At 45.0% G+C, this 15,352-nt stretch overlaps 1 protein-coding gene across 2 annotated transcripts in view; it reads right to left on the reverse strand.

Moving 5' to 3' along the window:
- Positions 1 to 15,352, reverse strand: part of oxsr1b (oxidative stress responsive kinase 1b) — a 40,673-nt gene that overhangs the window by 2,829 nt on the left and 22,492 nt on the right. For both annotated transcript variants that reach the window (XM_076761403.1, XM_076761404.1), the window contains exons 4-17: positions 13,175 to 13,316; positions 6,744 to 6,799; positions 6,375 to 6,484; positions 6,187 to 6,288; positions 5,957 to 6,090; positions 5,776 to 5,824; positions 4,417 to 4,482; positions 4,212 to 4,334; positions 1,919 to 1,954; positions 1,215 to 1,406; positions 1,049 to 1,098; positions 839 to 891; positions 374 to 442; positions 141 to 205 (exon numbers count right to left, since the gene is read on the reverse strand). In XM_076761403.1, the coding sequence (XP_076617518.1) occupies positions 141 to 205; positions 374 to 442; positions 839 to 891; positions 1,049 to 1,098; positions 1,215 to 1,406; positions 1,919 to 1,954; positions 4,212 to 4,334; positions 4,417 to 4,482; positions 5,776 to 5,824; positions 5,957 to 6,090; positions 6,187 to 6,288; positions 6,375 to 6,484; positions 6,744 to 6,799; positions 13,175 to 13,316 (1,247 nt within the window). The remainder of the gene's footprint in view (positions 1 to 140; positions 206 to 373; positions 443 to 838; positions 892 to 1,048; positions 1,099 to 1,214; positions 1,407 to 1,918; positions 1,955 to 4,211; positions 4,335 to 4,416; positions 4,483 to 5,775; positions 5,825 to 5,956; positions 6,091 to 6,186; positions 6,289 to 6,374; positions 6,485 to 6,743; positions 6,800 to 13,174; positions 13,317 to 15,352) is intronic.

Raw genomic sequence — 15,352 nt, forward strand, 5'->3', positions numbered from 1 at the left:
TTCTGTTTGTTTCCTGTATGAATTTGAGGAAGATTATATTCTCCTCTTCGCTCCACACAAGAAAAATCAGTAGAAATACATATCAGGGATTTCTTCAACACAACTACTGTCATTAATACAGATGAAGGTGTAACACTCACCAGTTTGAAAGTGACATTTTTATTGGTTAGAGGCTCATCTACTATTTTCTGCAAATTTGCAGCGACTGAAAAGAAAGAAAGTGTTTCAGTCCGATGACAGTGAACAAAAACTGTGTGTTCAGAAAGAGCAGAAAAATGTGACACGACATAATCCACAGAGAATTTTTAACCCTCAGGTTAAAAATTCTTCTGAGGAAAGAAATAATATGGGAACATTTTTTTTTATCACTGACCTATTACTAGGTCCCTCCCGTCCACCAGGCCTGCCGACACGAGCTCCTGGGACACACCATCTGCTGTGTCTGAAAAGTCAGAGCGTACGAGACAAACTGTGACAGGTGGACAAAAAGAAAGAAACATTCAGACCGTGCATCTCTAATTTGTTGGCAGTAGAACAAACAGAACTACTACATGTCCGTGGTGTCACGGCTGATTCAGGCGTACAGTCAGGCCCTTCCAGTTCTGGTGAAACAACCACTGAGCCTCTGAGTCCTCATTAATATTGAAATGAGCTGGTTTGGCTCAGATTTTTCAGACTTCAGGCGTCTGTGTGGGAAGCCGACGTGCCAAATATACCGATTCTCTTACTGATTACCCATAATGTGCAGCCACGAGGTCTTGACCTCAAGACATTTTTTAAACCACCTGCCGACAGCACAAGCTGATCGATGCGGCCCTGAAACAGAAACCTCACTCACCTCTGCCTGGCATAAATTCAAAGCGGATGTCGTTTAGCTCCTTCTTTAAATTTCTGAAGAAACGAGAGAAAGACAAAGAGTGAAGATCAGTCATTCACTGGCCAGTAAAACAAACAGATTAAGACATATATAGAATATGCATACACATATATGAAGAATGAAGATTCACCCACTGGTTTACTGATTTTTATGAGGTCATGGGAAACATACCTTAACCTTAATACCAAACTAATTGGAGCCTTCACATCCCCTGAGACCGCCTGTTAAAACACAGAGAATGACAAGAATAAAGTAATATAAAAAAATCAATGGTTAACAGATGATGCATTTAGAGCCTCAACAAAGAGAACAGAGGATGAAACTCGGTAATGCTGACCTGTGTGGGAGCAGCAGCAGCAGCAGCAGCAGCAGCAGGAACTCCTGGTGCAGGAGATGCAGTCTGGGCAGTGGATTGAGTGTTGACTGGGGTGGGCTGCAGGGGGACCTGGCCTGCAGCCTGAGGTAGTTCTGCCTGACCTGCAACCACCGGCTGGATTTGACTACTTAAAGGCTCGGGAGTCTGGAAAACCTGAAGGATGAGAGAAATTTCATCAAATCCTGCTCGTTCTGTTATGTCACTGTTCAAATAGGACAAAAAAAAGCTCTTGAGTATTCAAGATTAACAAATGTTTCATATTTTATCTTTGAATGATGTAACAGACAGCACACATGCTTCAATACCTATTCGACACTCAGGCTTAACATGCAAATAAATCTGTATTTCCGCCTGCTGCACAACCAGGATGAACAATTAACACGCATTAAAGGGCCAGTGTGTTGAATTTTGAGACATCTAGTGGTGACGTTGCAGATTGCACAACCCTTCGTCTCACCCCTCACTTTACAAGCACGGAGGAGAGGCTACGGTGGCTGCCAATCTCTCCGAAAAGAAAGCAATTCTGAGCATTATTCTGCTGATACAGCAGTGTTTATGCCACCTATGACAGTCTCCATTGCTCAGGGGTCTGACACACGTATACGTCTTTGACTCTGAAGCATGAAGTACACTGAAGAGTAAAGAAAGAGCCTTTTGAAACTCACCTCTGAATTCTGTGATCCCTCCTTCACTCTTGGTGACTGTTGAAAAACACAGAGTGGAAGACAGCACTCAGAGAAGGATATCACCGCGGTGGCTTCAGCAAAGCAAAAACAGGACGCGTGGATGCAAAGAACACACAGAAAGCGAGAGCGGCGAACAGGTTAACACGGCTCACTCGTTTACTTTGCTCATTCATGAGACCGCTTAGCTTATCCTTATCTGCTTTAAGGTGAATGCAGTGACATCATTAGAGTGGGAGCAGAGATAGGTGCTGATAGTACTTATACTGCTGAATACCACACTTCACAAACTGGTGCTGATGTGGTGGTATTTAGTGAGAGGAGACAGCAGAGATATTGCTGCACAGCGTCTCGCAGAGTAGCCGTCCCTAATATATTCAAGCAGGAATGCAAATCAATGAGTAGGTCTGATTTATGGGAATATTGGATTTGCAGGATTTTTGCATTAATGTGATAAAGTACTGTGATCTGTCAAGTATTTCATTTAATGGATTAGCAAAAAAAACCAAACAAAATAAACAGCCATTCCCGTCTGATAAATTTATCTTTCGAGAGAAATTTACTACATCACTACATACATCATGACATAAAATGACATCCACAGTGATCTTATGTGCACGGCACGCCTCTGGGTGCCGGTAACTGACATGTAAACGAGTGAAAATACATATTCTACAGCTGCAGTTATGCTTTTAGTTTTAGATTTGAGAAGCAGAGAAGCGGCACGAGTGCATACGAAATCAGGAGAGAGTCACACGGTTATGTGGTCAAACTGATTATCTGCAGAACAGAAAGAGTTTAAAACCAGCTCCGCGGAACGCACAGAGACAGACAGAAGCCTCGCAGGCCCAAATGAAGACAAACTGACTTGACTGAGAGGACGTGACATGGCGTCTGGCTGATGTCGGGAATCACATCAGCTCAGGATTCGGCGCTCTGATTCAGACAAAGCGACGGCGTGTTCAGGCTGAGGAGACTGTATCAGTCTTTAAATGTTACGCAGGTACTCAGCCGAGCTGCATCCAATAGAGCTGATGTAAAAATGTGAAGTTCAGTTTGCCAACAAATAGCCAGTAAAGCAGCATCAAAGCAGCAGAGGTATTGTAAAATTGGAGTCCCTCGATGGTCATTAGTGCTCCAATTGAAAACCACTTAAAGGGCTGATAAGTCATTGTATTGATTAAATGTGATTTGGTGAGTATAAATAAAATAATTTAGAGAGAGAAATGGAAAATACAGATGGCTTCCAGGAAAGGCACCTCTCACGTCTTTGATTTAATAAAGCTCTCTCAAAGCGAACTGTTTAATGAATGAATGAAGAACTTAACTCTCCTTTATTTACCGTAACTTTTCGACCTTTAAGCACAAATCTGGTATCTGATGATGCTCACAATCTAGGTATGTGGATACAAACTCTTTCATAATCTCCCATATTTCAGTAAAGGCCACATATTTGCTTCCCTTCCCGTGAGATAGGAAACATTTCACGGTTTAAAAACTCTTCCTGTACTGACTAATTGGCCCTGACAAGGTTAACTTGTGGGTCAAATTCTACTCGCATGTGATCTACAGCGTGCACGGATTTCTGCTTCGAAATGATGACGTCAACCTTTGCTGTCAACAAACCCATTGCGTAACTTAGGCCAGTAATTACTAGTCGTTCTCCGATAGGTTAGTGTTAAGTTACATAACGCCAGAACAAAGTCGCTACTATCAAGAGGATAAGAGCTTATCTGTGTGCAGATTTACTGCGGCAATATTCTAATCAGTCCTATAAAGGCCTCATGCACATTTAACCAAAAGTCAAGATGACCTGAGCGCGGTATCCGCAGCCTCCTCTGAAGGCTACAGCCCTCACACTAACAGCAAAGGTTATCTGTCCTTTTCTGCACCTTCTTGTCTCACTACAAGGTCTTTCCTGCCCTTTCTAGCAGTCACATGATGCCTATCTGACACGTGCAGAGAGAGTCCTTCCTTGTTAGGGGAATGCCATCTGTATTGTGTGGGCATGTGAACAACCCTGGACGCAGGCAGCTCGAGTGGGTAGGAGAAGCGCACTTGTCGCCTGGTGGCGCCAACAGGCTTCACCTGCTGCTCCTTGGCCGTCAGACAGAACATACACACATACGGGAGACTCAGTGGAGAGACAGTGGACAAACATGCTACTGCACAGACATGAGAATGACAGTTTAAACATCGTACAGATTAAAAGACAAGACGTGTGGAGTATAATGTGTGCACGGGAGGGGGGAAACAAGGGCTAGCTTCATCTCACCCTCAAGGCTGCAACGGCTGCTTTGCCCTCTTCGCTTTCTTCATCCAGCTCATCATCACTCCATTCCCATTCGCCATCCTCCGTTTTGTGCAGCCGACCACTGGAACCTGGCACTCGACGTACCTGACGGCACACATGAACACGACTGAGCTCGCCTTCTTAGCAATAAAGCAAAAAGTGTAGACTGGAATGGTTTCCGTCTTACCCTTTTCGACCTCTCTGTTATTGTGGGCGCCCTCTGAAGTAACTTCTCGTGTAAATACTCGTGGGTCTGTCAGAGGAGGAAAGACATAAACGTCTGTCACTGTGACAAAATCCTCTTTATCTGTTTATGGATTAAGTCTTGCATTATTCAGAGTCTGACCTGTGACCCATAATGTGCTTTACTAACACAGACTCTCCGCTACACCGGCTTCCTGTCAAATTTAGAATTTAAATCAAGAGCCATCTAATTACTTTTCACGCCTCACACAGCTCGGCTGCACCAGATTCTGTATCGGTGAGTTGCTGACCCCGAACATGTCCGCTCGGCCTCTCAGGTCATCTAAACAAGGGCTCCTGGTTGTGCTCTACTCAAAGTATAACACTTGTCGTAACTAAGCTTCTGCTGTCCTGCCTCCCTGGTTATGAAAGTCTCCCTCTGATGGGCAGTTCGGTAAATGTTTGAAATCTCACCTCAAGACCTATTTACTCTAAAAGCAAAAAGTGCAAACAAAGTAAAAAACATTCCCACTTTAACTCTCACTGTGACGTCTAATGCTGGACATTTCATTTGGGGGTAAACCTTCAAATACCTTACTGACAAAAAAAAAAAACTCTTGTTCTCGACAGATAGTGACAGGAGCTAATCAATAATCATCTGCTTGCTTCAGAACCATTTCAATCCCTCCCACAGGCTGTCACAGGACCACAGTTTGCCCATCTGCAGCAGATCTGCTCTAAAACAATGACAAAGCCTGCCCTCTGCTGTGCATGCACAGTACTGTGGTTCTTGGTGCTCAACAGTCATATCCAGCAAACCAACCAGGTTGTATTTGGGCTGTGTGACATGCTGAGACAGCACATTTGTTGTTCTAGTTGCTAGGGTACTGGGCAGCCGGAGGCTGGAGTTAGACTGCTTATCCCTGCCTTTGTTAGAAACAGCTCTGCACGGTCAATAATGAGAGGAATGCTGCAATGGCCTCAGCTTGGGTCAGACACACTGACAAGTCGAGCCAAGTGAGAAGTAGCCTGACTCACACAAACACCTCAGGGAAAGAGACTTTATCTATTTTTTCCATCTCTTGTTGCATTACAGTTGACCTTTTTTCCCCTGCATTAAAGCCTCCTTCAATCATTTCAAAACTTGTGGAGCAAAAAAAGAAAAAAAAAAACAACTACTTTTAGCGATGAAGAATGGCTTAATTTTAAACAGAGGCCAAACTGAGGCCACCCCGATCCGATCACTTCTGCGGGCTTAGACCTTTACTCATCAACCAGCTCAACGGGTGCCTGACACAGAGGTGATGCTGAGTCATCATGTAACTGATTCAGTCTCAGGCCCAGAGGGAGCTCAGGCACCTACCTTTGCCTTCTGAAAGAATTTATGCTTCAACAGCTCTGAGGAGGTTGGCCTGAAAAACAGCAGAGGAACAAAAAATGAGCTCTGTTCATTTGAGCTTTCATACTAAAATACTTGTAGAACACGTGTTTAACAGAAACCTGGAAGCTGGATGAAACAAAATGACTGAAGGCATTACAAACACCTTTTCTCTGGGTCCTTCTGTAGACACAGGGAGATCATCTTCCTGAAGGATTTGCCGTATTTCTTTACCATCTCCTTGTCTGTGATGCCGGTCTCCAGGGATGGGGGGTCATTCTGCAGCGTCAGCATCAAGACCTAAAGACACCAAGAACACATTTAGCAAAAAAGAGGAACTGACTTTGCACTTGTTCTGTCATTCGCTGCACATTTCTAGATACGTCTGATTCTTACCTTCATTGGTGGGTATTTGTGGTAAGGTGCAGCCCCTGTTGCGAGCTCAATGGCCGTGACCCCAAAACTCCAAATATCCGCTTTGAAATCATAACCCCGCACCTGTGGAAGCAGAAACATCTTCAACTTCAAAATATGAGCTTTCTGTTGTCTGGTTACTTCCTGTCTCCATGCTAAAGACAACCGACCTGCTCCATGACCTCCGGGGCCATCCAGCACGGCGTTCCCACAAACGTCTTGCGCACTTTATTTCGAGTGATGTCACCACCTGTGGCTAGAAAGGCACTGACGCCGAAGTCTGAAGGAAGGGGAGAGAGAGAAGAAATAATGAGACCAACACACACAAAACACACCCGGCGCAGAAAGTCAATGATGTTATTGTCAAGAAGGTTCATTTTCCTCCGCAGACTAAGCCTCCTGTGCATACATACAGTGAGATACTGGAGCAGAGCTGGCAGGGGTAAACGAGTTACAGCACAGCACAACACCTTCTTCACACCTAATCTGGGTCACCTGTGACAGGCACTGATCAGTGATGTTGCCTTGTGGCTAAATACCTGCAATTTGCACTGAACCGTCATCCCCGAGGAGAATGTTTCCAGCCTTAAGATCTCTGCGAAAGAAAGGAGAAGAGCTTGTACATTACACAATTACTTCTCACACGGAGCTCTCAAAGAGAGAGTGGCTCAACCGGATCAAACAGTGAACATGAACAAAGGCAGTTAAAGTCGGAGTAATTACAGTTATTAACTAGTTTCTGTTTATTGAAGCATAGCATCAGTACAGCCCCAGTTTAATGATGTCACAGACTCAAGGCAACCTTAGGATCTCTTCTTCACTTGTTTGCTGATTAATGACTTGTCAAAAAGACTCGACTTTATACATCCTGGTGCTATAAATAGGCTTCGAAGATTTTATCGCTCTGCCTCTCTGGGTTGCTATTTTTTAAAGACTTTATTAGCAACACACACACGGCCTGTAGTTAATTTGTTCATCCCTGTTCAGCCTCCCCTGGTGGCGATAAGAAGATTCAGCAGGGACGACTGTCTGGCTGCCCGTCTGCTCACTAAAGCACAGACTGCCACACACACTGAATACTGCCACCTCACCAGGTAGACGGAGTTGTCATAGCAACAGACTTTCAGAGATAAAGTGGAAGGGTCAAGTGAAAGGTGATGAAAAAAAAAAAGTACGGATGGCAGCAGAGTCACGGAGGACAACAGTTAGCTCTGTCTGCTGTCCAGGCTTTCAGGAAGTGAAGGCCTGGTTTTAAATGGAATAATGGGAGAAAGACAAAGAACACCAACCTGGTACAACCCCAGAACACTGTCAGCCACTGCACCACCTCCAATGACTTCAAACAGATTTGCACAAATCATCCTGAGGCTGATCTTTGAACCCCACTGACAGACAGACAAATGACTCAAATTAGATGCGTCTCAACAGCTGTGCAGTTCACCTTGCTACCAGACGGGGGCACTGGAGTAAAAAGCTTGCAGCTTCAGCTGAAAGATAAAAGCTGTTTGACCATTCCAGCAAAGAAATTGGTCTCAATGAAAGTAAAAATAGACTGGTCTTTGGAGAGCTGGGCTGGAGATGAGATACAACACAGCTTCCAAGAAACAAAGGCTCAATTTATTGAGGATATAATTCAATCCATATAGACTATAAACACATGCCAAATACCAGACACATGGGGGCAAATGCTGCAGACATTGCGCTGGCTGGAAAGCCTCTTGTGCCTCTCAGACAAGAATACCTTTGACGCATGCTAACAACTTGAAATGCATGCCGAAACTTCGCCTGTCGGCAGTCGGGCTTAAGCACCCCCTCTCCTGTAGCTATAAGTCAGAAGTACAATCTTTACAAGCAACCTCCTCAGGACACACAATGTGCTATGGGGACCCAAGAGTGGGCAGGTCACAGTTCAGATCTTTGTTCAAATGTTGCTGCATACTTGTGTGTAGAGGCCTCTTTGCTAAGAGTGCTCTAGTAAAATACCACACAGACAACAGGTCTTGAAGTGACGGGCAGGGAGTGGCCAACAGTGAGCCACAGAGGGAGGAATGCAGCATATGTGACATATTAGGACCACTGGCTTAAGATGGGGATTCCTGCTGCAGGGCAAAATCTCTGCCGGGATAATACGACGATCCAGAGGCAGACTGAGATAGCACACGGGACGGGGCATCGGCAGCCTTCTCTAAAACGGAGTGTTTTCAGCAGTCCGCTCAGGCAGACAGAGCTGTCTTTGCACCGCACGAGGCAAAACTTCTGATGTGCATTTGTGTCTTGATGAGTTCAATTACATAACTGTCACACCGGGGACGATGCAGAGGAAGGGAAAGGGTGGATGAGAAACGGACACGACAGGCTTTGCGAGCGGCTTTGAAAAACCACCGTTAGAAATGTCTGCTGCCGCACAGACGTCTGTGCTCCGCGGCTCTCTGGCTCGTCCCACTGTCACTTCGCTGCTCTGACATTACAGCTAGCTGATATCAGGTCACGGTGTCGTCCCGTTTCTTGAGCTCGCTTCTTCTGCTTAATCAAGAATACGCTCATCGTCCGCTCTGGGTGTTAGTACATACAACAGCGATGAGTTACGTCTGGTAATTTGAGATGTTTCTTTTTAAGGATTAGAGGGGTGGTGCAGAGTGGACCACCTGAGGCTGAAAGGCAAGTCTGAGAATATCCCAAAATACCTTTCCTCGTTTACACAACCACATCCCCTCTCTCTGAGGGTCCAGTCTTGTCACGTAGTGCTTGTGGTACAGGGTTTAGCCTGTGCTAATAATGCACTGTATTCTAATTAAGTATTGTGGGTTCAGTCTGGGCCAATAAACCACTCTGTCATGTCACAAGGCCTTCTAACTTACCACCTCTCCTGTCACGTCTGTTTGAGGACAAGTCTAGTTGTGGGACTGCATTCTGCTTCTACAATGGGAAACATGCCAAGAAGCTACGCTATGCTAGCTGAAGAAAAATATTCACCCCAACGCAGAGTTTACACTGAGCTATGTGAATGATAGCATGAGTCATGCTAGCAGCTCTGTGAGACTTTACATCGGAACAGCAGTGTTTTGAGCTAAATGCTAATGTTTGCTAACAGCTAATGCTTAGCAGGTATACTGTTTGACATGTTCCCCACCTGTTAGTTTTGCCCATGGCCGTAGCTTTGGCCATGAAACCAAAGTTTTGGACAAAAGTTTGACCTGATGATGGTGCTAGATGAGGTGTCACTGTATCATTGAAGGAGCAGGTTTCATAGCTGTGCATCCAATAGTCGCTGAGATATTTCAAAGTGGTGGCTGCTAATATGGCTAAAAATCAAGATCAGGCTTGAGATGATCAAGTCATCAGAGGACATTTTTTAAGTTGTGATATAAATGAATTAGTGAGTAACTTTGTGAGCTCAAAGGTCTTGTGTTTCACATACTACGTCATGATTAGTTTAGATGAATGAAGAGCTTAAAGCTATTAATCAGAGCCATTTTACTGCCTGTGTCCTCACGGTTGTTTCATTACTCACTGTTTAAATATACCTCTATATGACAACACGTGTTATTTCTCAGAATAGCTTTCATTTGGGATTTCGCACAAGCGGCTGAAAACTATTTCAAGGTGGATTTTCAATGTAATAAGCTTCACTCCGATGAAAGGCAGCCCATGATGCCGCATCATTCACGAAGAGTGATCAAGGCCGTCCGACTGCATCCCTCCTGCACTCATTCAAGAACCATGGAGACGACAGTTCACTGCAGCAGATTGCAATGCTCTGAAAAAAAGGCTGCAGAGTGCAGACAATCATTAACATTCACCGGAGAGGAAGAGGAGGAGGAGGGAGGAGGTGGTGACACAATGCACCACACAAGTTCAAAGAAATTCTGTAGCAGAGAGGAAAAAAGCCAACCTGCAGTTTAAGTCCCTACGCCGACCGTACTAGTCATCCAGCCATACGGTGCAATAGTAGGCGGGCTTAAGTCAGAAGAATAACCGGCTGATTCACTTTATTTCTACATGTTGAAGCACATTAAAGCCAATCAGAACTGTTGCCAGAGACTTGAAGGCGTTACGCAGCCAACAGATATTGTAAAATGAACAAGATATGTGTGGTCTCTTCATATTTACGACCCACTGAAACGATGGCCGGGCAGTAGCCAGGTGGGAACAGCCGCGGCATGAAACTGTCAAGAAGATTTATCATTCTCATCTCGCACCTCGCAACTCCGACGGGTCACCTCCTGTGACATCACATCCTGGTGCCAGGCTCACAGTGGCCCTAACAGGGCCGTGAAAGACAGCTTATGAAATCCCCCCCCCACCCACCCACCCACTTTTAACCGTGCCCTTTGTGACCACAAAAATATCTTCCCTTTGCTTCGCTGTTTTGATTGCTTTCTCCGTCTTGCTGAATTTCATTCTCATCCGTTTTCCAAATCAATTTTTATGTCTTATTTTGTCAATTTTCCGTTAATTCACAGCGAGAGACTCTCTGCTCCCAGAGGCAGCGTAACTACAGCCATTACCTGGTCATTACTAAACCACACGCCAAGTACTTTGGCGAGCAGAACCTTCCCATGTACCTTCAGAAGACGTGAGGTTTCAGAGATGAGTGAGGCAGAGAGCTCTCCACACCAGGATGGCTGTCTAAGAGGCCTTTGCGATAATTAACTTGCAGGCTTTTCTGCCGCTCACTCCCCTTCACTCACTCAACCACACCCATAAAGCTCTGAGCTCGAACAAGAACACAACGGAGGACACAGAACGTTCTGTGTTCTCTTCTTTTAGTATCACCTCGCTTGGAACCTCAACCTAACCTCAACGACTCTACGGAGACATTCATCTCCTGTCATGTGCGCGATGTCTACCTGCCGCTCGAGTTCGAGGACAAGTGCCGCCTTTGAATCAGTGACTTTCCGAGCTGCTGTGAATGTGGAGGTGGAGCAGTTTGCCGTCTTGTGGTAAATGTCTCTGGTTGAGGCTACAGCTCGGGCCGCGAGACTCTAATTGCTTTTCTGCCGTCCTTGGCTGGATGGAACACATCATGTGACACTTTCTCCCTCCTCGTCAAGCCCCGGCCCCTTGACTCTCTCCATCACTCCTGCCCCGAGGCCACGACTCATATGATCCAGCTTACACAGGAGGAACTCGCACGGCCATAAGTGCACGTTTACAACACCGATCAACTGAGCATGGCCTCTCCATTCTCAGCGTGTCAGTGATTCGGTGGTGGTTGGGATTACCTCACGTGCCTCGCACTTTCTTTTTTCACAAGTCACACCTCGGAGCCTGGGGTGGACAGGAGTGATGAATGAATGATCCTCCTTAGACTGGGCACAGAGTTTAAGGAAGGTTTTCACTTTGGGAAAAACATTCCCCTCTCTCTGGCAATGACCAATAACCCTGTCACATTATGCTGAAAGCGGATACTTAAATGCTGCAGCAGAGGTGTACCGCAGTGGATTTTCCTTTTAATTAACACAGTCATTTAAACAGAGTTGTATGCTAATTCCTTACATCTCTATCTATACTTTCTATAGGAAACAGCCGTTTGCTTACTGGCTGGTTAATGAGCTGATGATTCATCTACATGGCTCAACACAAAACATCATTCATCCAAGCCCGTGGTCAAAGCTTTCAATCAAGCCTCTCTCGCTGTTTCTCATTGGCATGCTACTCTGAAAGCCGCTGAGCACTTAACCAAGCCGAAAAAAGCTATGCATTATTTATACATGTAGCCTGTCCCGGGCTATATGTGTGCCAGTAGGAGAGAAGAGGAGACATACGAAAAAGTGAGTAATGAATATTAAATACAGCGAAGGTAGCGCGATGACTTCTGCAGCCGGCGTGTCGACTGGGTTCATTGTGACAGCTCGAGTGCGAGGATTTAGCCAGGTCTCGAACTGGCTTAGAAAGAGAGCTTTCAGGATCACATTTCCTGTGGCACGCAAATCTGCCATTGACACATCCTGCTGATGCATATTCATACTGTAGCTCTTAAAGATTATCAGGTCTGAAAGATTACCAGCGCTGAAGTGTCTGCTTACAGATTTCTTGCAGTGTTTTTTTTTATTTAAAAGTTAAAGTTGCTGCAGCTTCATTAAAACACTGTGGGCTTGTATCATGTGTACAGCTTTAAAATGAAATAATGACTGTTTTTTTTTAAATTTTATTCATAACCATACTTCTGTGGTAAAGCATAACCACATCATTACTGCAGCTTCTTCTGGAAGACCTGTCACAGTCCCACTGGGGAAGTATACTGCCTCATCTCTATATAGAGCCCTATGACACCCTTGACCTTTAGTGAGTGAAAGTGGCTGTCTGAAAATGCCATTTCCTTGGTACAGTCATCTGTCTAGTCTGACGGAGAATACTAATCATTTCTGTGCATTGAACTTTGCAATAAACCATTCACTAAGAGCAGGGATTCAATGCAGATTACTTGAGATTTTGCTTCCGTTTTGGTCTAAGGCAGAGGAAATAAGTGACGGGATCACTGACAAAAACGAAAAGACTGCGATGGGAACATGTACCACATGATGATAAGGGACACATAATGATACGAGTAGTCAATATAAAAACAGAAAGTTATGCTAATGAGTACCTCAATGTAGGCATCAGCAAAGTATTCTGTGGTGAGTAAGTAATCTGTATGTCAAAAACACTGAATTATGGTAGCTAAATGCTAATTTAATCCAAAAAATGTATCTGCTCTATCGTGGGAACTCAATTAACTGTATCTGAACTACTGGGCTCATGAGAAAGTGTCAGCACAAACAAACTGGACTCCACTGTAAAACATAATGTCCCATGTAGTCAAGGTGGAGGACAATATATATATTAGTTTGACAGCTTTTAGGACAGAGGAGGAGGAAACGGGAAGGAGGGGCAGAGTCATGTATATTTCTGCTCCATAAACCCTGAAGGTGAAGTCTAATAAAGCCTCTGTGCTTAGTGATAACGGCAGGGCCGTGAGTCCTCTCACCTGTGGATCTGTCCGTTCTTGTGTAGGTACTCCAGGCCCTCGAGCACATCTTTCAGCACGGTGGCTATGCTGGCCTCGTCCAAGACGCCCGTCTTGTGCTCCCCTCGCGAGATGATATGCTTGATCACGTCCAGCACGGAGCCTGGACAATAACCACAGGAGACAGCGGTTGATAAAAAAGAACTTACGATGTCATGCTTCATTTTTCTTTGTTGAAAACTGTATTTGTGATTGTCAGCATCAATGTCAGGGAGGAATGAAAATTATCCAGCCGTCACCGACTTTAAAAATGGCTGCGTAAATAAATTGTACCGTTTCTGGTCTTGACTGATGATCTCCCCCTGCAACAATGAGAAAGTCACCTCAGGCTACCCTATATCATTTGCTGAGTCTACTCTAAACCAAACCTTATTTATGAAAACACATACTTCCTGGTGGATTGGCAGCCATTCAGTCAAGATAATTCACGTATAATCTTATAATGTTTGGATAAATTAGATTGTGGGTACACAAAGATCTTTTTTCCAGTTCCAGTAAGACGGATTTTATTGAAGGGGAAAACAAATGATTTAGTTGTGTTAAGACAAAGTCCTTTAACCATAAACATCACCATGACCTTTCCATTTGGCCATGGCAAAACAAACCAATGGTGGAGAGAGGGAAATCAGAACAGTCACTATCATGCATTGTTTGAAGGGTAAATCCGCCTTTAAAAAGAATTTATGTTGTGTTTTGTCCGATTTTAAAAGGTAAAGTCAGTGTCTATAAACACAGACAGTTGTCTCTGTGACTAAGCAACAGCGAGACTTGAATTTATGATGTCATTAGGGGACATTTTTTGGGCTTGGTCCACTGATTTTAAATTAGATTGACTTTGTTGGCTCAAAGGATTTTTCTTTAAGCTTTTCCATCCAAATGACTTTCATTGGGATGTGCCGCTCACAGCTGGCAATCAGAAAGTGTGGCCAGTTAAAAATCACCATGGCTACTGTCAGAATCACGCCATTATTCACCGTCTATGAAGCAGCTACAGGACTTGACTCTCGATGACATCATTACTACAGTCCACCTCTCCGAAGTTCAGTTTCACAAAAACCAACTGTGCTCTGCAAAAATACACTGTATGTGCATCCTTTAATGCCTTTACAATTGGTCAGAGATCTGCATGAAAGACAAGTGTGCATGCTAACATCGGAGGTTAGAAGTCAAACTGTTGCTTTGTCTTTAGTTGCTCAGGCTGAATCGACAACTAGCCTTGCTCTGCTCACTGACCAGGCAGGTCACCATGTCTCCCTCAGCCCGGCTCCTGCTGAATAAAAGGAGCGCTCTGGATGAAAAGTCAGACTGCTGTCAGTGTATGATTTCCTTTGTGCGACTTTCCAAAGAATAAAGAACATCCCTCTGAAAAGAGGTTCAGTATTTGCATTCAGAATGACAGAAAATTGGGGGACACTGGTGAATGGGGACAAAGCAGAGAAGCAAAAAGAATGCCACTTGGCTGACAAGCTGCATTGTGCTGCAGTGATACACAAACACAAACACCACACTGCCACACTGTCTATCTGTCACACACACCCTCAGCCACACACACCCACACAGCGGCACTTGCGAACAAAAGCTGGAAATGGCCTTTTCAAGGTCCCGAAACACTGTCCACACACAATTCCAGGACTGAATTGATTGGATTTTAGCAACCGTGCCAGCGCAACGATATTTATTTGCACAATCACTTCAGGGTGTCCTCGCCTGCAGCACTCAGTCGAGGACTGCATTACCCAGCGGAGCCGGCGATGACGGGCCACCTGAGACTAGACGGTGTTACTGCAGAGAGTCTTAGACACAGCGAGGCGGAGTGGAGAGAGCGAGCGAGGGAGAGACGAGTTCAACGGGTTCGTCGCGCAGTGACGGCGCGCAGCAGAAAATGTGATTCAGCAGCGAGGAAGGGAGACAAACCCATTCAAAGAGAGGACAGATGAGGGGGAAAGCAGCCTAGATGTGTGTCTTGAGTGTGTGCAATAGCGGGTGTATATGTGAGTGAGTGGATTGGCAAGGAGCGAGAGGGAAGCATAAGAAGAGAGCAGCCTCGCCTCTCTGATGTGACAGCGCTTTGAAGCTCATTGAGAAAAGGCAGCCTTTTTTTCCCCCCCTCCCCTGTTCTCCGCACACGGTTCCCTCCTC

This window comes from Chaetodon auriga, chromosome 21 (assembly GCF_051107435.1).
Source record: "Chaetodon auriga isolate fChaAug3 chromosome 21, fChaAug3.hap1, whole genome shotgun sequence".
Lineage (NCBI taxonomy): Eukaryota > Metazoa > Chordata > Actinopteri > Chaetodontiformes > Chaetodontidae > Chaetodon > Chaetodon auriga.